At 45.4% G+C, this 26,671-nt stretch overlaps 1 protein-coding gene across 2 annotated transcripts in view; it reads right to left on the bottom strand.

The window, feature by feature from the left end:
- ATRN (attractin) overlaps positions 1-26,671 on the bottom strand; it is a 161,267-nt gene that overhangs the window by 68,635 nt on the left and 65,961 nt on the right. For both annotated transcript variants that reach the window (XM_075092237.1, XM_075092238.1), the window contains exons 12-24: positions 26,105-26,325; positions 24,865-24,986; positions 24,214-24,352; positions 22,622-22,803; positions 19,359-19,575; positions 17,905-18,090; positions 15,154-15,387; positions 14,311-14,448; positions 8,151-8,244; positions 7,203-7,255; positions 5,478-5,572; positions 4,436-4,514; positions 3,879-4,036 (exon numbers count right to left, since the gene is read on the bottom strand). In XM_075092237.1, the coding sequence (XP_074948338.1) occupies positions 3,879-4,036; positions 4,436-4,514; positions 5,478-5,572; positions 7,203-7,255; positions 8,151-8,244; positions 14,311-14,448; positions 15,154-15,387; positions 17,905-18,090; positions 19,359-19,575; positions 22,622-22,803; positions 24,214-24,352; positions 24,865-24,986; positions 26,105-26,325 (1,918 nt within the window). The remainder of the gene's footprint in view (positions 1-3,878; positions 4,037-4,435; positions 4,515-5,477; positions 5,573-7,202; positions 7,256-8,150; positions 8,245-14,310; positions 14,449-15,153; positions 15,388-17,904; positions 18,091-19,358; positions 19,576-22,621; positions 22,804-24,213; positions 24,353-24,864; positions 24,987-26,104; positions 26,326-26,671) is intronic.

Raw genomic sequence — 26,671 nt, 5'->3', positions numbered from 1 at the left:
CACAAGCAAATTCATATTAAATTAAGGATAAAACGAGGTAAGTGTTGTAAAAGAATCAAAGTTCACTCTTTTTAACTATAAGAAATTAAATACGACAGTAAAGTCAAGTGGACTAAGGAGATAAGGAATGGGAAAGCAGCCATCTGAGTATTTCTCTCAGGTCAAAGATGCAAAACTATTTGAAAGCTGTATCCTCAGAACTAACCTCAAAAAGGATGTTAGGAACAATTAAAGAGTCTACCTGTTATGGAGAGGAAAGGATTCATTAGTAAGAAGCCATCAAGTAGTACAGAGATAAAATAAGAACTGCCAAATGTCAAGCTGTGCTAGACCTCAGCGAGTGATCAACAAAACAGCAAGAGAAGTTTCAGCCGTACAAGTAAAGGAGAGCATAAAGGGAAAGGGAAGAGGGTACGCTGTAAGGATAGGCAAGAGATTAAAACCAATCAGCTATATCTCTAAAAGTAAATTAGAGTTTTCATTAAGGACAAGGACGCTCAACAGAGGTGCCAGGCAAAGCGCCTAATGGGAACGAGGTTATAAAAAGATACACAACCATGGTGGAGAAAAAAACTCAAATGTTCCGATGGGTTCAAAGTCAGTGAAGGCAGAGAGCATGTATCCCACAGGGAACAGCACATCAAGTAGCGCCTCTGATGGCAGGGCTGTTAAAGCGATCTACCAGCCGTGCACGGCACTATGGAAAATTCAAAACTTGTATTCGGAGGAGGAGGGAGAATCTAAATATTCACGCTCCCAAGACCTCGATAATATGCAAAGTTTCAGGACAAGTTCTGAATAAACTGCAGTAGTAAACAAAAGCCTGAATTCAACAAGCAATAGAGCTGACAGCAGTAAGCTGTGCTGGGCCAGCCCGCTATTTCCTGCCTGTAAAAATAATTAATTAGATGGACGTAGGAAGTACAGCTGAGCTAATCCAAATTTCATCATGGCTTGCTATACATTGGGAATTCCTGGGCTAGAGAAAGATGGTGAAGATTATTTCAAGAATCATAGCGGTTAAGGGGGGCAGAAGTTAGTCCAAGGATGGCATTTGGGCAGACTTTGACTGATAGCTTCATTAGTGACGCAGACCCAAAAAGAAAAGTGTCCTAATTGCACAATCTGCTGGCAAAGCTGAAGGGGATCTTCAGTAAAAATATGGTACACAGAACAACACAGAAGAAAACTACATGATCTTCAGGACTGGCAGTATTGCCCAGTAACAGCAGCGAGATAACTTTTTACGATGCTATTAGGGACTGAGAAGAATGTTTGCTATCAAGACTGGGAGCTCATCAGTTGGAAAACAAGGATGTGAAAGAACAGGGTATATTAAAATGAGTAAGGACTATTAATCGCTGCAGCCATGAGAATGAACAATGCAAAATACTGCCATAAAAGTACCTAGAAAGGTCCATAAAGAACCTCGAGATACTGCTTGACAAAGCAATGGTGAGACCTGAGCTCCATGACCTTATACACGGCTGATCAAAACTGTACAAGTGAGATTAATAGAAGCGAGCGCAGAGGAAAAACAAATCAGGCAACTGAACCTGAATAACCTGTTCCACAAGACAAGATGATGAGGGTTTGTCTTGCTTAAGCCAACAAACAAAACACTAAAGGCTGAGAGAGGATATAACTTGTCTAAATTCATCCCGGGAAAGCGGGAGATCCAGCTGCCAAAGAGGACAGAGGGGACATTTAAGCTCAGTGACAACACTGGCATAGGAAAAGCTAGCAGAAATTCACTGTAAGTACAGGTAGGCTGGAGACTGGAGTAAACACAGGAGAGCTGAAGGGACAGGAGACAGCAGTGTTCTTAAACATCTACAAAGTCATCACACACAGCTCTGCATCAAGAAATGGCAAATAAATAAATCAGGGTAAGGTACAGTCCAGCACTGGTTATGGAAAATAAACTATCAGCCAACCTAATCTGTGTTTCTGACTCCTGTGATCACCAATTTGATAAAAGAGAAGCTTGAATATTAAAATAAATCATTACCAGGTGCCCACCTTTGACACAGGACATTACTTTCTCTACTGAATGAAAACAATGAGGCTTAGTACTTGCTGCTTGAGTATCACAGAATCATAGAATGTCCTGAGCTGGACATGGAGAGATTAAAGAGCGCCGGCCCCGGGATGGATCCCTGCAGAACCCCGCTAGTGACCGGCCGCCAGCCCGATGTGACCCCATTTCCTATGACCCTCTGAGCCCGACCCATCAGCCCATCGCCCACCCCCTGCATTACGTGTTTATCCAGCTTGTGCTGGGCGTTTTGTCCAGGAGGAGCCTGTGAGAGGCAGTACCGAAAGCTTTACTGAAATCCAAGAAGATCCCATTGACTGGCTTCCCTTGGTCAGCCGGGTGGGCGACCTTGTCACAGAAGGAAATTAAGTTTGATAAGCAGCACTTTTCCCTCGTGAGCCCATGCTGGCTGGGACCAATGACTGCGTGGTCTTTCAGGTGTTTTTCAATAACTCCCAGACTAATCTTCTCCATAATTTTGCTAGGCACAGAAGTGAGACTGACGGGCCAAGGACATAGAGGTTTTACCTTGCAGCTCTTGCAAATTCCTCCACATCTGAAAATTAGGATTTGACAATGAACTAAGACTTCAGCAATTTGTAAAGCAAAAACTCTGCAGGCAGGAAAATGATTACCGATATTGTATGTGATATTCAAAAGGACCAAAATGCAGTCCATAGTCAGCCTATCAAACCCTGCAACCAACAAGACAAAGTTTCCCGAGTACTTAAAAGCCACCAGAAGGTGCTGCAGACATTTCACAAGTATCCCTAATGCTTCTTAAAAAGTTCATGAAATACCTTGACAAATATCACTACAGTTTAAGGACCACTTTTCCACGTGCACCTCATTTCCTTGCGCAATATCATCATGTGCATTATCTTCGTTGGAAGTGACCCCTACAGTGAGTTTGTGTAACTGATGTGTCTGAAATAGCAAGTAAATTAATGTGAAGGTGTCAGCTCTCACACAACAATTGTTCGAATAAAGGTGAAGATGGAAGAATTCGGCTTCCCACATTTGACCAACCTTCTTTAAAAAGGCAGAATTCGAATATACAAGGTTGATTCGATATCTCCCTTCCAGACCTGGAAGTCCTTTCATCCTTCAAAGGGCGCCTATTTCTGAGTACACTGCAGGTTGATACCTGACTTAGCCCAGAGCAAGAAGGTGGCCAAGGCTTCTCTGAATTATTAGCTGCCACAGCAGTTGCAGAGTCTCTGTGACTGCAGAGGCTCTGTGATCTATGAGTGTTTTCTTGATCCACCAAGCCTCAGCCACCGCTTCTTCAGCACTAGCCTTATCGCAGCCAGTCTGACGCCTGAGGCAACGCGCCTGTTAACTGACTGCACTGAGTTAAGGGTTCTTACCCTTATCTTCATCTTATTCTGTGGGTACCACCAGTCTTGGGCAGCACAAGGAGCAAGGGGGTGGCCCTCGAGCTGTGCCATTTGAGAACAAGACGTTAAAAAGAGACACTATAAATATTTCCCGTTTTCTCCTTCCCGGCTTGGTTTATGGCTATATGAGTCTTTGTTTTCTTCAACATCAATAACTACACGTTTAAAGTCAGAGACCTCGTTAGAACATGGCCCTGTTAATGAGCAAACATCCCGCTTTATTTCACAGCGCATTTTGAGATCCACTGGGCTGAGGCCACACCAGAAGGCGACGCACCTTTGTGCCCTTAATCGGGAACATCAAACCCTTTGTCTGCTGCAGGATTATACCGAGAGCTGGTTCAGCTTGGACAACGCAAAGCACAGCGAACCGCCGCGTTGCTTGAGAGGAACAAAAAAGTACTTTTAAATAATTATACACACACGTTAACAGCTCCTACCTGTATTTTTATTGGCCAGGTGAAATTGCTGACGTAAACGAAGAAAGTGATGTTTGGATTGTTGCGGAAATCAAATTTCTCATTGGAGAAACTGTCCTTGTATTCTTTTATATTGGTTCTCGAAACGACTGGAATTTCCTCCCCAGCCTGGGTGCCAGCTGTTTTCAAATGTTAAAAAGCAGCGAGAAAAGATGTTTCAATGCACATTTTAAGTGGCAACTATAAAGGGCAAAGCATCCTGAATTTTAATGTTACAAAATTAACTACTCATCTGAATGTTACTATTTTAAGCAGCACTGCGTCATCAAAATCACTGTACACCAAAACACCGCATTACTAAAAATCAAATTTGCACCTTCGATGTTTCCAAAATACACTATTAAGATAGAAAAGCAGTGCTTTTTAATATATTACTTTTGCCCCCCGGGCCTAACATTTAAACCCATTAGAGAACAAGTTTATTGGTTAAAAAAAAAGTTTCCCCAATTAAATTTGTGTTTGTTGAAAACTGGTAATTGAAACAAGCTACCAAGGAACTTAGACCATGTTCATTTTACCTGCAAAACTTGTGGACCAAGTAATGTTGAGGTTGAAGTTTTTTGATGCATTGATAAACATGTCCAGGTCTCTGTTTTGCTTGGGGTGGAAAAAAGAAAAAAAGAAAACCCATTTTTAGGATAACAATTTCACTGTACTGTTTCCAGCAAATGTTCACTGAAAAAGAAAATAATCCTGGAATTTGTTATGTACTTGAAGCAAATACACCCAGCAAAGAACTATTTACAATTTCTGAAAGCAGTATTCTCCTTCCCAAGGAAAGCATGATAAAGAACAAAACATGTCACACGCATAGAATAAAACAGGAAGAAGAGACACGGCGTATTGGGTGAACAACAGGAAAACTCGAGTTACTCAGCAGTTGTTCAAACAACTTTAAAGAATCAACTGTGGTTCCTTACGAAACCTCACCATGAAGATTTGAAACTGCATGGCCAAGCTAAGCTCGAAGATGCTCAGGGGCTGGAGCATCTCCCTTGTGAGGAAAGGCTGAGAGACCTGGGTCTGTTCAGCCTGGAGAAGAGAAGGCTGAGGGGGGATCTCATCAATGCCTATAAATATCTGAAGGGCGGGTGTCAGGAGGATGGGCCGGGCTCTTCTCAGCGGTGTCCAACGCCAGGCCAAGGGGCCACGGGCACAAGCTGGAACACGGGAAGTTCCCCCTGAACATGAGGACAAACCCCTTCCCTGTGCGGGTGCCAGAGCAGGGGCACAGGCTGCCCAGAGAGGCTGTGGGGTCCCTTCCCTGGAGACATTCACCCCCCGCCTGGACGCGGCCCTGTGCCCCTGCTCTGGGGGTGCCTGCTCCAGCAGGGGGTGGGACGGGGTGAGCTCCAGAGGTCCCTTCCAGCCCCCGCCGCTCTGGGATGCTGGGATTCTGTGAAGAGCTCTGGCTGCATTGTGGAGCTGGAGATACGTGCCATGTTACGATTGACTACACATGGAGACTCGCAGAACTGTAGCAATTCATCGCCTCCACAGCCAAGAGATGATAAACAGATACCCAAAGGGTGAAGTTTAAAGGGAAGGTAGAAAATTTACCTCTTCGGGTGTTGCTACAAAGTTGATTGCTGTGTAATAGCGATCATCCTCTTGAGAAAGGCTGAAGGTGAACTGATAGTCAATGAGAAGAGTATCTGTAGGGAACGATGGAGAAAGTTACCCCGTGCCTTGGAGTAAAACAAACATCTGCAAAACAAGGCATGACGTCGCGGAAGTGTTTCTTGCACCGAGAGCACGCCCAGGAGTCACCACGCTGTTAGTAATGACTCCAACTTATGTATGATCCCACAAAAAAAGAACAAAAAACTCTTTTCAAGATGAGGCTACAGGGGAAAAAGGTTCTGCTTACATTTTCCAGGCAATACCCTCCAGCCTTAATCTAAACAGCTCTTCATACCTGTACCTTGTAAAAAATACACCAAGACATTTACTTTTTCCATACTGCAACACCTCCAGGTGCTAAGGGAATACTAGCAAAATAAAATAGACTGCATAATCGCCACTTGGGAGGGGACTACGTTCCGTGCATGACAAGTTTCTGTACATCGGTGGGCTGTACAGAGAGCATTTCTACGGAATAACTACTTGTTAATGGACCCAGCTGCCATCCTGCCCTGGGTCACATCATGTCCAGGCATGCCAGGACCAGGTTTTAGCATACCTGCGTGCCTGCCTGTGCTCATGCCTGCCTAGGTTTGGGGTCTCACCTCTCTGATAACCAAGAGTGCACAGCCAGTTTTGGGGACACACCGCCGGTCTCAGTATCCTTTCATTAAAACGCGGTATTATGACTTGTACATACCCCTGAAGCCGTGCAGAGATATTCCACGCAACGATAAATACAAAGCTATACACCAGGTGTTATTTTCTCATCTTGCCTCCTGGAGACCCCTTGTTGGACAGACACAACCTAGACAACCTTCTGACGTCTACCCACAACTCCTACCAAGCACTAAGAAATTTTCAAGGAAGAAAACCAAGGGAGACCGAATCTCTATAGCACAAGGTTGTTCCTGTAAGAGTTGTAAAGCTCTTTTTCCCCTTTTTGCCCGCTTTAGCACCCCTGCCATCGGCAGCAATGAATTAGGTCATCCTTGCAAAGAGACCGTCGTGAGAAGCCATCAGTGCCCTTGCTTGGCGACACAAGCAGAATTCAAATTTGCTAAATACAACATGTTGAAAATTTCTGTGTTGCACAAAAATCTTGCATCTTTATGTAATTTAAGATTGCGTCCACCCATGCCTGCCAGTGTGCCGACGGCTAATATTTGTAAACAGAAGCTGGAGAGTTTCCATTAAGTAACCTGAATCTTGGCAAAGTATCTTCTCGAATTGCACGGGAATCCAACTGTTCATTTCAGAGAAAACGTGGCAGTTTGAAACTACCCATTCTACCGTGGAACAGTTTTAAAAAATAGTTATTTTGCACTTACAAAAATTCGAAAGACATGCTTTGGGTGTGACTTATTGGGTATATAGGTCAGAGTATTCCCCAGAAGACCAGGTATTATTTCAAAGTCACACGAAAAACATTCAAAGGTTTGTCCGGAAAGATCCAACCATCGCACAGACCTTATCAAGACGAGTATTTTCATTCCCTTCAAACAATATTTTTGTGAAAACTGAAGTTGTTTAAAACTATTTTTCAGTCCTTCCCTTAATCCCCTGTATTTTAAACAGACGCTGAGGCAACTAGTTTTAAATACCATATTTTAAACTTCAAACACATTTTTTATCTCCAAACATATTCCCAAGAATACTCACAGTAACAAGTTCCTTTAAGTGGATTTCCCTGATATCTGTTTTCGACTTCACACCTAAAAAGAATACATATTTCTTAATAATTGGATTTTTTTTCAGTTCTATTTATTCCCAGCTACTAAAAATCAGAAACCACCACCTGTGCTGATAACGGAGCACAATTAAAAATGAAAGATGCATGCCTGAGCTATATTAGACTGCTGAAGAAATTTCACAATCCCTGCAAGTCAAACTAGTAAGCAGTGAAAATGAAATATAAAATTGTGGTTATTAACCTTTGCATCCATTTGGAATATATTTATTAGCTCTTCACAATACATGCAACGGGATTACTACAGCCAAAAAGCTTAAGCTTCCATTTACATTTATGGCTATTCCAGGATCTAGTCCTGTAAACGTCTACTCACGTGAGCAACACTTTCAAAATAAACCTGGCAATGAAATTATGTGGAATGAAATTATTTCCACTAACATTACACTAAAAGCATTTGTTACGTTACAGAGAAACCTCCAGCAAATTTGTTGCTCTGAAACCGCTCCATTAAATCGCTTGGATGCCTAAGTCCTATTTCAGATATATTTACACTCCCCCAGAACAGCACCAGAGTGCGCAGAGACTAAAAATCTACCAATTAAAAAGAAACTGTTGTGGGATAAAGCAAAGCGGTACGTATAGCTTGCAGGGTAGGGCGTTATTGTTTCACCCCATCCCTTCTGCATGACATTGGCAGCTGAGATGTTCTTAAAAATGGAAAACTTCAGGAAATCATTCTGTGCGTGTTCTCCCCGCAGGGGGAGCACGGCTGGCTGCACCGCCAATGAAGTTAGTCGACTGTCAGCAGGAAGAGATGAGCGGAGACATCATAAATACAATCATTAAAAAATGCCAGGGTTCCACGTCGCTGTGTGCGCAACCTTCTGATCCCACATAACAAAGTGAAACAAACTCACAGTTGACACTCGTCTCCTTTTATTCCCTTGGTGGTGCAGAAACATTTCCCTGTATTTGTGTTGCAGACAGACGCGTGGCCATTGCACTTGCAAGCTGTTGAGCAGAGGGGGGGGGGGGGGGGAAACGCAATGTTGAATGAGGCAAGAGAAACAGATTTGATCGCAATTAAGTCCTTTAGTTGCCAAACTGAGATACATCAACAATTAGAGCGCATATGAAAACCCATTTGGTACTCTTTGGTTTCTTGGTGATACAGAAGGCAGCCAAAAATAGAACCGTGCGTCAAAACGGAGTGAGTGCGGGCTCCAGGACTGATGTTTTGTACGAAATCATCATCAGACTGTGCTTTTTAGCCTCAAAAAATTATTTAACTGCCTCTCTTTTTGTTAGCTAGCACTAGGGATATCGTAACTGGTAAGAAAAGGACAATATTTGGAATAGGCTTGGGCTTGCTAAAAGGGTTCAAACTCAAAACTCTTGAGAGAAGATGGTTGTGGCAATTAAAGCTCATGGTGCTTTTAGGGCTTTTTCTAGAAATAAAGAGGCTTTTGAAAAATAACGTCATTATCAGCAGCGTCAGCATATCTGCACTGTAACGCGCCTGGCGCTAAGGATACGATGCCGGCGCCGTAAGCGGCCTGGGGCGCGTGCCCCAATGTATTTTAGAACGGCCGTAGCCTGGGCTCACGAGCTGAATGCCCCTGAGTTGTGGCTGAAGCAAACCAGCACATCCCCAGGCTACATCGGGTTTGTGGCATGTCCAAAATAGACCAGCTCATGCACCCCGAGCCTGCTCCAGGTGCAAACCAAGGTAAGACAGCGGGGACGTATGGGAGATTTGCTCCTGGTTCAAACTAAGAATGCTCAAGTTGACACACTTTGAGACCTTTATTCCGAGAGAAGTAGGGGAGGTACATGCAAAAAAAAAAAAAACCCAAAACTAAAACAACGAACAACAACAAACCCAACACAAACGGTTGTCTTTGACATAACGTTCACTACAAATAGAAGAATGGATATAACAACTTTTCCCGGAAGGTAAGTGCCTTTTAGAAGCTGTTCTACCAACGAAGGTGCATTCATCTGGACCTGCGCATGGGGGAGTTATAATAAAAGAAGGGAAAAAGTACACACAGAGAAGATCCCTCACTTGTGGTCCCTGAGCTTGCTGGAAATAACATGTTTTAAAGGCTGGTGCCTCCCCGTTAAGAAGCCATGTGCTGCTCTATGTACCAGCAGATTCTGAGGCAAGAAGTCCCCATCCCGAATATCCTTGCCAACCTTGGACCTTATTTTATGAACCCTTTTGATATCTTCTTTATACTGGCATGTAATGGAAGCTGTATTGTATCAGGGACACTTAATTGTGCTTCTCTGATGTGGATGAGTGGTTTCCTAGCAGCAACACGGAACCAAATATGAAGAAACATAAAGGCCTATTGTGGGAACAAGTAGACTGAAGATTTGACAAAATAATTGTATTCTGTGAAGCAAACACACTTCTCATTAGTGGCACTTTAAAAATAAAATCCTTAATACTATAGAGAATGCCTTGTACTGCCTTCCTTATGCTTTGCAAAAGGTAAGCAAAGGGAATTTCGATCAATATTCAACACTAACATACATAAAAATTAGGAGAAATTTCAATTTCATGTTGTTTAGATGCAGATCACAGTACCTTGAGCGCTAACATTAATGCTTCCTCACCTTACTCTTTAGCGGCATGCTTATCAAGAAGACTGAAAACTCAAATATCTCTATTCAAAATGACAGAGTCTATTTATTTATCCATTTTCCAATGAGCCCCATAACAGGAGATTATTCACCAAAGGACTGGAGTATGCACAAAGAGAAATTTTCACGTGGCTTTTCAAACAACTATGAAGTTTGGAAAGAAACTATTGACAAAATGTACTAGACATCCTCGCTAGAGTCTAAAAATGAAAACTTCCCTCCAGAGTCTGATGCTAGAGCACAAAGCCAAGATTACTGGAAATAGCTTTTTGACCGTTGTGTTGGTTGTGGCTGGGGTAGAGTTAATTTTGTCCACAGTAGCAGGTACGGGGCTGTGGTTTGGATTTGTGCTGAAAACAGTGTTGACAACCCAGGGATGTTTCCGTTCCTGCCGAGCAGGGCTTGCACAGAGCCAAGGCCTTTCCTGCCTCTCACCCCACCCCACCAGCGAGGGGCTGGGGGGGCACAAGGGGTTGGGAGGGGACACGGCCGGGACAGTGACCCCAGCTGACCCCAGGGACGTCCCACACCGCATGGGTCATGCTCAGCACATAGAGCTGGGGGAAGGAGAAGGGGGGAGGTTGGGAGCGATGGCGTTTCCCTTCCCAAGTCACCGTTAGGCGTGATGGAGCCCGGCTGTCCTGGGGATGGCTGAGCTCCTGCCTGCCCGTGGGAAGGAGGGAATGGATTCCTTGGTTTGCTTTGCTTGTGTGCGCGGCTTTTGCTTTACCTCTTAGACTGTCTTAATCTCAGCCCATGTGTTTTCTCACTTTTACCCTTCCGATTCTCTTCTCCATCCCACCGGGGGGAGTGAGCGAGCGGCTGCGTGGGGCTTGGCTGCAGGCTGGGGTTAAACCACGACAACTGTGAAGCGTGGCAACAGTCTGACAGTGAAACACCTTACAGCGATTCTCCTTCCACCTTCCACAAACCATGGGTCACAGCCTCATTCAGGTACCGTCACGGGGATGGCTGCTCCTCTTCCTGCATTTGTGATGGCCCAGCATCCCAACGCTGACTGCATCGCCTGCCTGCCCAACACCATTTTCCCATGCCAAGCGCTTCAGCTGTCCCCCAAAGCCCCCGTGCAGCCCTGGGAGCAGGGAGCAGGCAGGACCACAGCACCAGCAGCTCATCCTGGGCCACCAGCAAGTGCTCCACGGAGGCATTCAGAAGCGCTGGCACATCAGCAATCTGATTTCAGGCATAATAGTGCCTCCCGTTCTTTTGCAAATAACTTTCTTATCTACCGCTAGCATATTTTCATGTGAAACTTTAACCAGAAAATTCAAAAATTCCTGAATGCAGAGAAAGCACCTCGCAGCTATTTTTACACCTGACGTGCTGCATTTCCTGCCCTTTCCGATTAACACTTCTCTACATTGGACACTCCTAAAATCAACCGCTGAGGAACGATTTACCTACCATTTAGTTATTATCTGCCTGGGTCTGCAAATACCCATGCCTTGATGATAAGCAAACAATTCTTTCAGAGAAATACCTGCAGTTCATTAAAAATTTTTCATCACAAGGGATAGAGCAACGCTCACCTGCCTTGGTGGCACAGAGCAGCAGGAAAAGGCATCTTATTCCATCCAATCTTTATTCTTCCCTGGCTTCTGAAGCCCATCATTACCACTTCCAGCTCTGCATAGCCTTACCTGTTTGAAAGGCAACTGCTATCCCAACTGCGTCGTCCAAGCTCCTGATGGCTCAGCAGAATGGGGAATACCAAACACTAACACTTTTTCCAGCACTGAATATTTCATAGAACCATTAAGGTTGGAAAAGACCTCTGGGATCAAGGCCAACCATCAACCCAACACCCCCAGGCCTCCTAAACCATGTCCCCAAGTGCCACGTCTGCACGGTGTTTGAACCCCCCCAGGGACGGTGACGCCCCCACCTCTCTGGGCAGCCTGTGCCAGGGCCTGACCCCTCTGGCAGGGAAGGCATTTTCCCTCATCTCCAACCTAAACCTCCCCTGACGCAGCTTGAGGCCGTTCCCTCTCGTCCTGTCACTGGTGACTTGGGAGCAGAGACCGACCCCCCCCTCACTCCAGCCCCTCTCAGGCAGCTGCAGAGAGCGAGAAGGGCTCCCCCCAGCCTCCTCTTCTCCAGGCTAAACCCCCCCAGCCCCCTCAGCCGCCCCCCAGCACACTTGTGCTCCAGACCCTGCCCCAGCCCCACTGCCCTTCTCTGGACACGCTCCAGCACCTCAAGGTCCTCAAAATTTGCCATTTTGAGGATATTTATGGTCCTCATGCTGCTGGGGCCACTGAGGTAACACTGCAAATCTGCACATCAAACTACCAGGACTCACACTACGCACTAAGCGTGCAATTACATGGATGCTTGTGCATCAGGGTGGAGTTGTACCAACGCCCACCTCCAGCGGATGTGACTGCAGGCTCTAAAAACAGAGCAGCTCACAACATTGCACATAAATGCACAAAAAGAGTGGAATCTGCACATCATTAACGGGAAAGAAGGGAGGCTCAGAGGAGGGAAAAAGTGGGAGCTGGCTCTGTTGCCCATCAGCTGATCCTCATCTGAAGAATTCCCCCCTGGAAGCCTCACCGAGCAAAAATGACTAATGGCCAGCAGTCACCTGGCTGCATCAGATAGGATGATTTCCTCTCGCTTTCCCTCTTCCAACCCACCTTAGTCTTCCTGCTCAGCTTCCTGCTTCCCTCATTCTTTCGCCTTCACAGTAAACAGCGTTAAATCACAGCAAATTAAAAACGCGGGCCCAAAGCACTTGAGGGCAAAGCACTTTTGACATGAGCTACTAGTTTCATCAGATAACAAATGAATGCTGTTCCACAGTCTCTCAACACATTTTCTAATTTCTTTTTCAGGCATCTGGATGATTTGAGTCTATCATTCATTATCTCAACAACAAACTATTTTTGGACAATCCTCATGTGAAAGAGTCCGAAGTAACTTACTCAATTTCCACATGCATAGAAAAGCAACAAATATCAAAAGGCACGTTGGGATCCAATGATTAAACCTGAAGGCCTGGAGTAGAATTATATATTTTCTCAGGCCAACTCAGTCTCAATTTATTCATCCCTGCACTTCCAATTATCTTCACATGAAATGAGTTTAAGAATATCAGCTGTATATAATCTCACAGATCATGTTCTGAAATCAAGTGTCACAGATGCACCTTCTCCTTTGCACCCGTGCCGCTGCGCTGCCTGTCATAACCTCACATCCCCGCTACTGCAACACCCTCTTCCCTAAGCAGGGCAGCCTTGACCCTGTCTCTGACCTTTTCATCCCCTTCCTTGAATCTGTCCGCTGGGAGGTGGTTCTTCATAGCCTCAGATATCGCCTGCCTGCTCCTGCTTTAGGGAATAGGACATTTGTGCTCCAGCTATTGACTCTCATCTTCATCCAGAAGGTCAGTGCTACTTCCAGTACAGACACTAAATGAATTTCCAGGTGTTTTCTACTGGACTGTCTCCACAGTTTGAAGGCTTTGAGTTGCTCCTTCCATATCCCCTCATTAATCACCTTATTTCTTCCGGGGTGCCTACAAACCACCCATTTCATGGAAGTACCAATACTACTCTGACACCAAACGACGTTATTTCTGTTCTACCTCTTCCATCACTCTAAGGATATCACTCCACCGAAATGCATTCCATCAAAGCTCTTCGGAGCAAGAAGCACCTGCCCTTATACCTGCATATCGCCTACCACAGCTGGATTCTGGTTAACAAGCGGTCTCCCCATGCTACGCTACAAAATTTGCAGCAATTCAGAATAACGTTGTGAGGTTCAAGGCCAAAACTTCAAATCTTACATGTTCATTTCTCAGTATTACATGTACTAGTCCTCTGAGAAAGGTATTTTTCCCCAGTTTGTTAACTGGATCTTGCACAACTGGAAACCATTCCTCGTGCCAAAGAGTCCCAAAGCACTTCACAAACTTAAAATGCAATTTTAACAGGGATCACCTAATCCTCAGCTGAAATCCAGCCAGCTCCTCAGTGAAATATGGCAAGCCCTTTATGAAGCAGACAGTTACAACAATAAACGCACAACACATTGACCAGATGTGATAGAAGGTGAACTTTAGAGAAGCAGAAATTTGTTCAATACATTGGGATTAACACTGTTTCTTTTCAAATCAGGATCGTCAAACACTACAACGCATGCATTTTTCACCGTGGACGTTTAAAGTTTACAAAGGAGGGTAAAAAATCATCTTTATCTGTGCAATGAAAGTGAAAGAATTTCATCAAGCACTTTCCATATCTTAGATTTGAAGAAACAAGGATCGTGCCTTGCTTGCAGGAAAGAAAAAAAATGTATTATCGGGGTATAATTTCAGTTAAGATAGCAGAGGAATGAGTAAAGAGCGAAAAACAGCAAAGAGTTCAGTGCAGGAAGATTTAAGGCATCACTTACGCTGACACGTTCCCCCATTGGTAGGATCACCGTAGTAGCCCGAGATGCAAGTTTCACAGTGTTTGCCAGTTGTGAGATTTTCACACTTTTCACAGATGCTTTCATTTACGCACTTACTGTGCCCGTTACACTGGCAGGCTAAAGAAAACAGAAGAGGATGAGTATTTGTGCTCAGGTACAGCACCTCCCAGAGCATCTCAGAAGTCTGTGTCCTGCAGAGGTGGAACGAAACCGTTTCGTGCGCCTTCCAAAGAGGTTCTCGCAGCCTTGCCGGCGACACATGAACCCAAAGAGAAGTGTGATGAAAACCTGAAGTTTAAAGCAACACACGGAAAACTGAACTCCAAAACACTGCGTGGATATTGGGACAGATGGGACTGGAAGCAGCTGGTGGGAGAGATTTACAAGGAGGAGTGGGGAAGGAAGGGTTTAGCAGCAGTCAGGTAATTTTATTCTGTGTGTTTGGTGTCAAAAACATTGTATCAGAATCGCCCTGGGAATTACTAACAGTTAAATCAACCTTCAAAGAATGAATTGCCTTTCTTTCAAACAACCCTAAAATGAATATAGTAAAAAAATCAGTAAAGGTTTGTAGGGAAAGGACAAATTTCTCTAGCGTAATGCATAGATAAGTCTTCAAGCAGCAAATCTCTGCAGCTCACCTACAGGTACCTGCAGAACTTCCATCTCAAAATGCATTATTTGTGTGCCCTCCAAGCTATTTTCCTCCCTCCATTAACACGAGGGAACACAGACATCCCTGCAGTCCGAAAAAGCCTCCCCCCTTGCGTTTAACTGTTGCCACGGCTGAAATGCTTGAACAATTCAGCCTTGCTCATTCACCTGGACACTGAATAAAGGACCAGTTGTAGCTGTTCTCCACAGGACACATGCTGACATTAAGGACGGGCTCCAGGCTGTGTTTCCCTGTTGCAGACGGGGTTGGCATCTTGACCGGACCTCTGTAGGAGCCTTCGATGCACTTCCCCTTGCCGGTGTTGCTCGGATCGGTGCACCAGCCACAGCCAGGCTGCTCCAAACAGTGAGCGCACGTGCAATAGCCTGAACAGTTTTCAGCTATTAAAAAAAACAAACATCGAAATGTGGAATAAATCACTGTTCCAAAACACAGGCGACAAGGAACACAGGAACCCGTGTATGTCTTTTGTGACCTCAAGTATTTCTCTCACCAAATCTGTAAACATTTGTTCTGACAGTCACAGTAACACACATATTCGTTCCTATCAGCATATTCTGTCTAGAGTCTAGGATAACGACCAAAGGGTGCATTAATCAGCGAGCGCGTTACAAACCAACACGATACACACGTCAGGTTTTTCTAACCATTAAACACCACCCACTAAAACCGGAGGTTCACGTTCCCAACCACAAAAGATCTCTGACTGATTTACAACAGATCGGATGATACCACGAGCCACCCAGAAGCAAAGGCTACAACCCAGTTTGTTTACTCGCTTCTTACCACACGTTTTCATATCACACGCTACTGTTTCAGGTATTTTATCTGAGTCAAAAAGCACAGAATACTAATACCGAAGAGAATCTGCCTTCTTAGGATGCTCGGTGAGCCACATGCAGATCCCCTGGGCCCAGCAATCAGCTAAAAGCCATCGCCACCCTTTAACCATTCCTTTCTCAAATGGGGTTTTATTTCAGGGGTGACAAACTCTTCACATACAGAAGGGTTTTTCTGTTCCTTTCCCCATACCGTCTTAAAAAATATTGTGTAGATTCCTGGTGTTCCAAGACAAGCAGACTTCCTATCTTGATGTTTAAATTGACAATATTTGCCTTTAAAAATAAAAGTAGTAGGAAAAAAAAAACAACTGTTTTCCATTGTTTCAGCCTACTCATCTCCTGCCTGATGCTTCCTCCTCCGACTTTTGACCTCTGGCAATACGGGAAGCTCACGCTGCCCTGTTTCACTGTTATTTGAAACTTATTTTCTCCATCTCTTATTTTGCAACACTTTGAGATTCTCAGGCTTATCCTCAGCTGTTTCCAAAAGTCCCTGGAGCAACCGCAGCAACTCAAACCGCTCAACTTCCCTCCTAGGGAACCAATGCACTCCTCTCCCTCTGCTACCCAGAAAGCCCTGGCTTTCCTGGCTCCCCCGCCCAGCTTGCCTCCTACAGAATTCAACATAAATAAAAATACTTGATAAAACTGTTTGACCACTTTTTAGATTTCTAGATGATTACACCCCAGTTTGCACACAAAAAGTGGCATTCCAAAGTACCATAAATCTTTTGCAGTTGCCTCAAATCTACCTAAATAGGGGGGGGAAAAAAACCTTTATTTAAAATACATCAGAAATTCCTACTGTGGGCTGTATGTAGACAATACTTCAGAACAAAACACTCGTGTAAACCCCAATTTGGATTTCATGATCCAATATTAAATTAGATGTCTCCACATGTGAACAAAAGAGATACAGAAGAGATACAAAAAGAAGTTAATCACACGAAATTATGTAACAATTAATTTGAAGGGCAGGAATTCATATAGTGAAAGAAGTACTTCTCTCTCTGAAAAAAAAGTGGAGGTTTCATCAACTCACTTGAAAGCCTCCTCCCCAGCTGACCCTTGGGGAGCAACAACCCCCCGCACCAGCACAGGCTGGGGGGGACCTGCTGGGGAGCAGCTCTGCTGAGAAGGCCCTGGGGGTGCTGGGGGGCAGAGAGGTGACCCTGAGCCAGCACCGGGCCCTTGGGGCCAAGGGGGCCAGCGGTGCCCTGGGGTGCATGGAAAGGAGTGTGGCCAGCAGGGCGAGGGAGGTTCTCCTCCCCCTCTGCTCTGCCCCAGTGAGGCCACACCTGGGGGGCTGCGTCCAGGTCTGGGCTCCCCAGGTCAAGAAGGACAGGGAACTGCTGGAAAAAAGTCCAGCGCAGAGCTGCCAAGGTGATCAGGGGCTGGAGCATCTCCCTTGTGAGGAAGGGCTGAGAGACCTGGGTCTGTTCAGCCTGGAGAAGAGAAGGCTGAGGGGGGATCTCATCAATGCCTATAAATATCTGAAGGGCGGGTGTCAGGAGGATGGGGCCGGGCTCTTTTCAGCGGTGCCCAACGCCAGGCCAAGGGGCCACGGGCACAAGCTGGAACACGGGAAGTTCCCCCTGAACATGAGGACAAACCCCTTCCCTGTGCGGGTGCCAGAGCAGGGGCACAGGCTGCCCAGAGAGGCTGTGGGGTCCCTTCCCTGGAGACATTCACCCCCCGCCTGGACGCGGCCCTGTGCCCCTGCTCTGGGTGTGCCTGCTCCAGCAGGGGGTGGGACGGGATGAGCTCCAGAGGGCCCTGCCAACCCCCCCAGTCTGGGATTCTGTGATTACCTGCAATTTAGGTTAATGGATAGTTCCCATAACCGGGACCTAATTCTGTTTAATGCTCTACACGCTGCAGAGTACACCGCAGGACGAAGCCACACACACTAAGCTCCTGGGGTCAGGTCCCTCTTATTTTTGAAAGTCCCCTGGCCAGTATGACCGAAGTGCAGAGTTTGATGACTTTTGCCAGCAAATGTCAGCAAATACAAGACTCCAGCCCACCCGCCAAGACTCAGGAGCAATTACTCACGTGGACAACTGCTCATGGTGTACCACTCCATGCACTGCCCGTAGGGGAAAGAGGCCACGTAAGCGTTCGAGTCCACGCACTGCTTCATGTTGCTGCACCACATGCACTCGGAGCTGCCGCTCGTGCACTCGCCGCACATCGTCCGCAGGGCGCAGGGCGTGCGGCACTGCTTGGCGCTGTGGTTAGCTGCGGGCGGGAGGACAAGAGTCAGCTTTCTGCCAGAAAGAAACAGGTAACGAGCCCCAGGATAGAAAGACAAGAGACAAAAAGCCCTGTCTGTTATTCAGTTCAGTATCACAGACTTGAAACGCTTCCTTTGTGGTGTGGTGTTGCTCGGTGGGGCTGGAGATAACTAATACCACGGTGAATATGAGAAATGCAGTAAATACTGTAAAATCATTTCTCTTACTATATATCTTTCATGAGTGTTAACTTTTTTAGGGTATCCACCTAAAAAAACAATGTAAATAGTGTTATGAGTGTGGTCTTTATCTCTCTTCAGGTCAGTTGGTGTGTTCCTTAGACACTCCCCCAAGTGAAGCGTTGGGAAGAAACCCCATGTTTTATGTGAGCACGCTGTTTTAAAGTTATTTGATCAGTTCCACACATAAAATGAGCCTCAAAAGCAGAACTAACTCAGGAGTTTCTGGTGCGAGCCAGTGCTTTATCATCTGTTTCAAGTAATTGTTCTCAGACCATAAAAAAACAAGTTAAAGCTTAAACCAATTCCAAGTGCTGCAAGTTAAAATATACAAAATCTGGAGTTCAGGTTCCACATTCATGATCCGTATCCTGCACTCCCCCAAAGAATGATTTAAGGTGGTGTAGCTTAGAAACGACTTAGAAATTTTATGTAATCAACCAACTTTATTAAAACTTAAAGAGGCACTAACCGGTCTTCAGAAATAATCAGCTCTAATGGAGAGTTAACAGACCAAGCAAATTTAAAAGATACGCAGTTCCAACAAAGCTAGAAGAGTTTTCCCAAGAGCAAATAGCATCTTTTTCAATGCTGTCATATCTCCAGAGTGTCTTGCCCAATTAATTTCAAACTTTGATAAAATCCTCCTCTGGCTACGGAGCCAGGGAGGGAAGGAAAGGGGAGTTCAATTGGAAAGTTTTTTGTGTTTTGTTTTTTTTTTTTTTTAATTGCTCCATACCATGATTAACCTAAATGTCACATTCAGGCATGCAATTTAGAGAAAAATAATTAAACTATAACGTACTTAAAGCATTTTACAGTTAACAGTGTAAACGTAGAGCTGTTATTAAAATCTCCAACTCCTGCATGAAATACCTACACAAGACACTCTCTCAGAACCATTTTTCTTTGACAAAGTCACAGTGTGAACAGTTTTAAATGTAACGAACGGGATCCTCTTTACTCTCTAGGAAATATAAATACATATTAGCCAACCCAGTCCCCACAAGACACACAAGGTCGGAATCTTTACCTGGCCTTTCGCAGACACTGCCATTGACTTCATTGATACACGTTGCTGCCTTCAGTCCCTGCTGGAAAGGCTCGGCTAAATAACCACAAAATCCAGCATCACTCGGTTCATCGGGGAGCCACTGGAGCAGGGTGTTGGTGAAGGGAGACATGTCTTCCCAGCACCAATACGATACGTTGATTTTCCTCAGTCCAACCCACGGAGTCAAGGTTTTGGGCTAGAAATAAAGGAAAATGAGAGATTTAATACCCAGTTTTATTAGCTTAGGTATTAAAAGAAAATACACATCACCATATAATGCTCATAACAACTTTGCCAGGTTTGGTGTTGCAAAAATATAATGAGGGAAATACTTGTCTCGCAGTGCTGTCAGAGTTAAATGCCACAGAGACAGAGAAATCCTTCAGGAAACACCAGATTTTATTTTTTTTTCTGTTTTCCAAACTGTATTTCATAGAATCACAGAATCATAGAATCATTAAGGTTGGAAAAGACCCTTAAGATCATTGAGTCCAACCGCTAACCTGTCACTGCCAAGTCCACCACTAAACCATATCCTCAAGCACCACGTCTACACATCTTTTAAATACCTCCAGGGACGGTGACTCCCCCACCTCTCTGGGCAGCCTGTGCCAGGGCCTGACCGCTCTGGCAGGGAAGGCATTTTCCCTCATCTCCAACCTAAACCTCCCCTGACGCAGCCTGAGGCCGTTCCCTCTCGTCCTGTCACTGGTGACTTGGGAGCAGAGACCGACCCCCCCCTCACTCCAGCCCCTCTCAGGCAGCTGCAGAGAGCGAGAAGGGCTCCCCTCAGCCCCCTCTTCTCCAGGCTAAACCCCCCCAGCCCCCTCAGCCGCCCCCCAGCACACTTGTGCTCCAGACCCTGCCCCAGCCCCGCTGCCCTTCTCTGGACACGCTCCTGGACACTGCCCTCAAGGGCCTTCTTGTCCCGAGGGGCCCAAACCTGAGCCCAGCATTCGAGGTGGGGCCTCCCCAGGGCCGAGCACGGGGGCCCCATCCCTGCCCAGCTCCTGCTGGCCACACCAGTGCTGACACAAGCCCGGGGGCTGGTGGCCTCCTTGGCCACCTGGGCACTGCTGGCTCATGCCCAGCCGGCTGTCAGCCAGCACCCCCAGGGCCTTCTCCGCCGGGCACTTCCCAGCCCCTCTGCCCCAGGCCTGGGGCGTTGCCTGGGGTTGGTGTGACCCAAGGGCAGGACCCGGCTCTTGGGTCACAAGTCCTAGCACTTGGTCACTTGGGTCCTAGCTATCTAAACCAGGAGAAGCAGTCAAACATTCACACTGGCCGACTACAAAATGAACTGCAAGTTGCTCTTTACGTGTTTGTGACTGCTGTAAATGGCTAGACACAGGAGAAAAGGTTTCTGGAGGTACAGTTTGACACGAGGAAGAAAACTAGCAGTCCCCTATACGATTTAAAATCTACCTACTCTACATTCTGGCTAGAAGACCTCTGCTGTTCAAGAGTGTGTATATACGGAGGCGTGGAGAGACAGAGCAGGGCAAACCTAAATTAGTGTTGCTGGCCATAAAATTGTCCATGCGAAGAACCCGTAACACACCTATTTCTACTGGCAAATTATCTTTTGCACGCTTTTGTTTTGAGGAGAGGCACTTTAATTGTATTGCTACAATATGTTATATGACTGTTAAAAATCTTTTCTCCATCAAAGTGCTTCGGTGGCACAGCTGTCCGAGGAAAGCTTTACACCACACGTCTTCCCTCACTGCTATACATAACCATCACCTGCTTCAAACTGATTTTACGCACCCTCAAACCTTAGAGCTGCAACTTCTAACAGCAACAGGGTTCCACAGCACTATGTGCCAACACAAACACATTTTCTTCTTATTATAAAACATCTACACATACCTGACTTATAAAAGGAGTAACTGCAAAACACAGCCTCCTCCAGCACCGCAGCGGCGTGCCGTTGAACAGCGAAAATACAAGTACCAGACACAGGGTGGCTTTTGAGCAAAGGTATCTTCCCACATGCCAAGCACTCAATACTAATATCAACTAAAAGGGGCTAATGGTTTCTTTAGATTTCTAAGCCTTAGTTTTAAAATGATACTGTACCTGAAAAAAAACCCGTAAATTAACAATTTCTTTCTCAACAGCGTAAGGTTCAAACACTATTAGGGAAGGGCTGCCATGTGTCTTTAGGAATTTACACTGCACTTAACCACCGGGATATCCAGAAACACCTGGAGCTGTTGGAACCACGTACTTTTACAATATCACAGGCTTGGCTTCCTCTCTTTACAAAAGATTTAACAATCCCGCCTGAATTGCATCTTTTCTTGGCTAAATTGAACCCCCCGAAAACCCTGCAGTTGTTGAAACGCCACTTTAAAATTACAAAGGGAATCAAAGCAGGGAACGTTCTCCTTTCAACAGGGGAATATTTCTCTTTAGTATTGAAGTACGTTCTCCTCTGAAAAGCAGCAACCCTACTGCCTCCAGCCTCATTTTTCCTATATAAAACTCTTCCTGACTGCCAGCCCTGCCCACAGCGGCCTCTGGGACCCACGAGGAGTTACTCCGACGTGCCATCAAGCCACAGCAGCTCTGCAGCCTAAGCCAGGCCTCTCAGCAAAGCTGCACAGCGTCGTTCTTTGTTAGGGCTTTAGCACCATCCACACAACCCGCCCCGCACACCTCCACGCTTCTGCCAGGGACTGGGGGAGAGAAAAAATATCTTTATTTTATTGATGCATGAAAAGGGACGGATTCCAATTCACTTCTCACCATCTCTGACAGAAAAGCACCTGCCACTAAATCAAACATAAATAACTCCAAATAAGCCAAACAGCTCTACAGAGTAAGAAGCCGACATTTTAAACAGCCGCTTTCCTGAGCGGAATAAATAACTTTAAATGCTTTACGTTAAACACCTCCAGTGCCCCAAAGGGACCTTTATTTATAAAATATTGTGTACGAGTCACGAGAGGACTCCTGCTGCAGTCATGTATCCCACAGGAGAAATGCGCGTGTGATTTCATTATAGAAAGCAATACCTTTGAGGCACCCGGTATGTTTATATTTATCTTTCCTATTTACATTCTCTACAATTTCAGTTCAAAAGCACCCATAGGGTATGTTGAATTTCAAAAGAAAAATCAGTCCTCTTCAGTTAAGAGGCAGGCCTATTCTGTACGGAGCATACAATACCACAGCAAGGACTTCTCCACAGTCAGAGCTTAATTACTCAGGGGACATAAAAGAGAAGCACTCACCGAAGACTGCATCTTCTGCAGCTCCTTTAGAACAAATTCTACCTTTTTCTGGGTCGTGAGAGAAGCCAGCAAAGCACCGTTGGATCTGCAGGACAGTTTGGCATGATCATAGTTCTCCTTTGCATTTGTGATTTTCAAGCAGGAGTTGCCAACCAAATGCCAGTTTGTTCCACAGATATTTTCTAGAGGAGGGAGAGAGTAAAACCAGAGATGCAGGTGACCCTCCAACGCTCGCAGCAGTGAAAGAGCTCTTCCACCAAAATAAAACCTACAGCCCCGTCCCAAACCAGCACGACTTATCGGCATGCTCGGAAGTATCGATGTATAACAACGTCAGAGGAAAAGGAAAGCTGTTGGGGGAGCTGAAGTATGACATTACCATTTCTTTACCTGGAGTAGGTACTCAGAGCGCTTACCTACAACATCGAATAATGAAATCACTGTAGAAGCGCGAGCAAAGGAAAGCAAATGAGTATTTTTCTTAAAGCCACTTACTCAACCGCAGCTGTTAGGATACAGAAGGGGGTGGTTGTGCTAATCCTGTCCACAGCACTGAACTTCCAGCATTAATCCCCGTTTCACCTTGAGCATGGCCGTGCCCACTGCTGAAGATCTCCTTATACGTCGTGGTTAATTATTTCCCTCACTCCTAACTATCCTTACAGAGAAACCCGATGGACATTTTCAGTCTGAATTCCTGCAGAGCTGACATCTGGCTCCACCACCTCGGTTTAGATTTATCTAACAGATTGAAAAGCTCTCAAGTGTCAATTTTTCAGATGGGCTTTTTTACACGTATGATCAAGTCACCCCCTTTTCTACAACAAACTAAACAGACCAGGTTCTTTACCTGTCTTGTTATAAGATGTTTTTCCTCACTCTGTTCTCCAAAGTCTCTTCATCTTTTCGCTTTTCCAGACTAGCAAACGCCAGACCTGGACACATCCAGACCTTTAGGGGAAGGCTTTCCAGGCCCATTGAAAGGTCCTGCCTGTGTTGGTTTCTTCCCTTTCTCTATATTTTATTAACTACCAACACTAATCACTGAAGATGCTATATTTCTCTCCCTGGGAAAAAAAAAATGTTACTACAGGGGAGCTAATAATCATCTCCTCTGAGCTCCCCCTGGAAACACTCTAATAAGAGAATTTTCCTTATACACTTTAGGTGTTATTTGCCTAATTTGTCCAGTATGTGCCATTATGCTTTTGCACAATTCTAGTTTCTAAAATTAAATAGCATGCATTATTAAATCTAATATCTTGCAGAAGCCTATTATATCAACAGTACTGCTTTTATCAAATGAAGAGAGAAAGATGAAATACAGCCTCATAATTATACAAATGGTCATACTCCTCTTCAGTCAATTGGGACTGAAAAATATTCCATCAGACTTTCTGAATTTACTAGAAATAAAGTTTCATACCAAAGCTGGTATGATTAAACAACATTTTTACTTCAGCTTAGTGCTAAAAGATGACAGATTTGGGGGTAAAAACACCCCAAAAACAAGCGAAAAAAAAAACCCACAACATTTGGACTGGGTGAATTTGGGGTTTTTTTTTTCTTACACAAATACAACCACCACCTACCTGGTAGAGCGATGCACTCCTGATTCCTAGGTTCCCACTGACAGTTCTGATCCATGGCACAGCTTTTACAACTTGTCTTTTTGTTACAGTAGTAGGCAGGGTTATCCTTAGGACAGTTGTCATATGCAGTAATAGGAACCTGAAATAAATAGCACAGGTGAGTTGTTTTCCCGCCTAACCAGTATGGGTCTCTAACAGCCATGACCACCACGCTGAACCGCACAGTTCAGACCTACAAAGCAAGGCATATATTCGAAGCTGTGCCAGTGGACACAGCCTGGACTGCACGTTCAGGATATTCCCCCAGGCCGCCACCTGACACATTTTCCTTACTAAAGCTTTTATAAAGAGGTGGTTTTTTTCTAGGGAGGGCTCTACTGCCAGCAAACCCCGATGCCTGCGTGCCTTAGTGAATAATCACACAGCCTCTTCCCCTGCCCTCCGCCATCCTCCTATCTTAAGTGGAAAGCCCCACAAAAAGCCCTTGGACCAACTTGGGGAACAAAATCCAGGCACGTCAGCAGCTCAGAGCTACGCAAGCGCTGGAAATAACAAACCACCACGGGTCATAACACCGACGGACGAAGGCATCTGGGCATTTCATATTTCAAAGGTTAAATTTAAACTACAGAAGTATTAGAGAGACTTTACCTGTTCCTCTGTGCAGTTGTTATGCATTGAGATACACTGGTCAGTGCACCATTGACAGTTGTTTGTGTTTGCTGTACAGCTGTAGCAGTCTGTAATCTGATCACATTTTTCATTGTCTACAGCTATTAAAGAAAAAAACCTGCATGACCAAAAACAGGCATTTCCTGACAGAGCTCTAAGAACTTGATTATATACAGCAAAAGATACAACCAAACAGTAGTGCCTGTAGATTTCCCGTTATCGACTACTTAGCAAATCAGGTACTTTCATGTGATTGAACTGATAGAAAATCGCAGTCATTTGCACCATCAATCATTTTTAGTGCCGGAGGATCCGTAAAACACACCGCCAGAAAACGCACCAAGACATGGAAGCGCGTGAACTACGAGCGGGCATGCATGCTCAGTCAGTGCCCAGGCAAATGATGCCAGAGAACGTTTCCCAAGGACGGGGAAAATCTCCCACCCCAGGCCCATTTTGCTGCCAGCCTGGCCTTCAATTACATGGAGCATTTTCATGCAAAACTTGAGCTTTCCACTTCATCTTCCCAATCACTTAACGCCTCTGTATTGTGAGAGTTTATTGTACGTTGAGAGCCCATCAAAGCAATGTCCCTTTACATCAATTTCTTTTAAATAATTAAAGGCTGCCATCTATTACAGAATCAAGTTTTCGATAATTCAATTCAGAGCAACAAACGCATCGGGATAAAGCGTCGAAAAGTTGTTTAAAAATTATCATAGGGGAGAACACAGGAATCAGACCTTAAAACAAACGTTCTTTTTGTATGCCCCTATCCATATAATACTGTAGAAGGAGAAATGAAGTAACTTTTCTTAAAACACTCTTCCTGCTGTCTCTTGCGGAGCGCAGGCTAATGGCGTGGGACCCACGCCCCGGGGTGCTCCCAGCTAATTGCTGGCTGGTTCTTGGAGCAAACATCGACAGGCCTGATTCCTGACCGGTGACGTCTGTTCGGGATAGGAAAGTAAATACAAGCAGCATGGCAGGAAATAAAAGAAGCAGCTTCAGGGGGAAGGAGAGGTGGAAACACCTCCAAGCCACTGCAGCCGCTTGGTCAGAGGAAGGTCTCCCAGGGCACTTATGGAAGCAGAGCTACGGCCCCTCCATCTTAAACTGATTTTGATAATGGCATACAACCAACGCAAGACAGAATGTGGAAAAGAAAAAGGCTCCGCGCGCCTTTTGGAAAGGGGAATGGAAAGAACGTGACACATACCTGGCTTGGGAGGACAGTCTTCAAAGACCTTTTGCTGCTGCTCCAACGTCGCCATTTCCCAGGGGAGGCAGCGAGGAGGGGAGGCAGCCCACACGCACCTGACGCCGGGACCTGCTCGTGAGCAGGCTGTTTCGTTGTCAAAAGCTTCACATCTCTCGGGTGTGTACTTCAGTATGTCGCTCAGCAGGAGGCTGTTGAAGCCTCCAAATACATACATGGTGCTAGGCAAAATGCAGGTAAAGAGATAAATATTTGTCCCTGTGTTTACAGACCAGGCGCGGCTGCAAGTCAATGTGATTCAAGGTGTGAGCAAGGTGTTCTATGATATTCCAGCATGTCTAAATTGAAATAAATAGCTCCTGGTTAAGGGCGGCACTAAAGAAAAGGTCAGTCAAGTTCCACTGTTTCAGAAAATCCACAGAATCTCAACACACGGATGTTGAGACAGAGTCAAACCAGGCCGAGGTCACGGACCAACCTTCTCCTTCGGCCAAAACCCTGGGTGACGCCTGATCCATTTGACTCCATGTGAAATCTGCAGAAAGGTGGGATCCTCCCGTAAGGAAC

This window comes from Phalacrocorax aristotelis, chromosome 4 (genome assembly GCF_949628215.1).
Source record: "Phalacrocorax aristotelis chromosome 4, bGulAri2.1, whole genome shotgun sequence".
In the NCBI taxonomy this organism is placed as follows: domain Eukaryota; kingdom Metazoa; phylum Chordata; class Aves; order Suliformes; family Phalacrocoracidae; genus Phalacrocorax; species Phalacrocorax aristotelis.
Note: the sequence above shows the minus strand (reverse complement) of the source record. Positions and strands in the feature narration are given on the sequence as shown.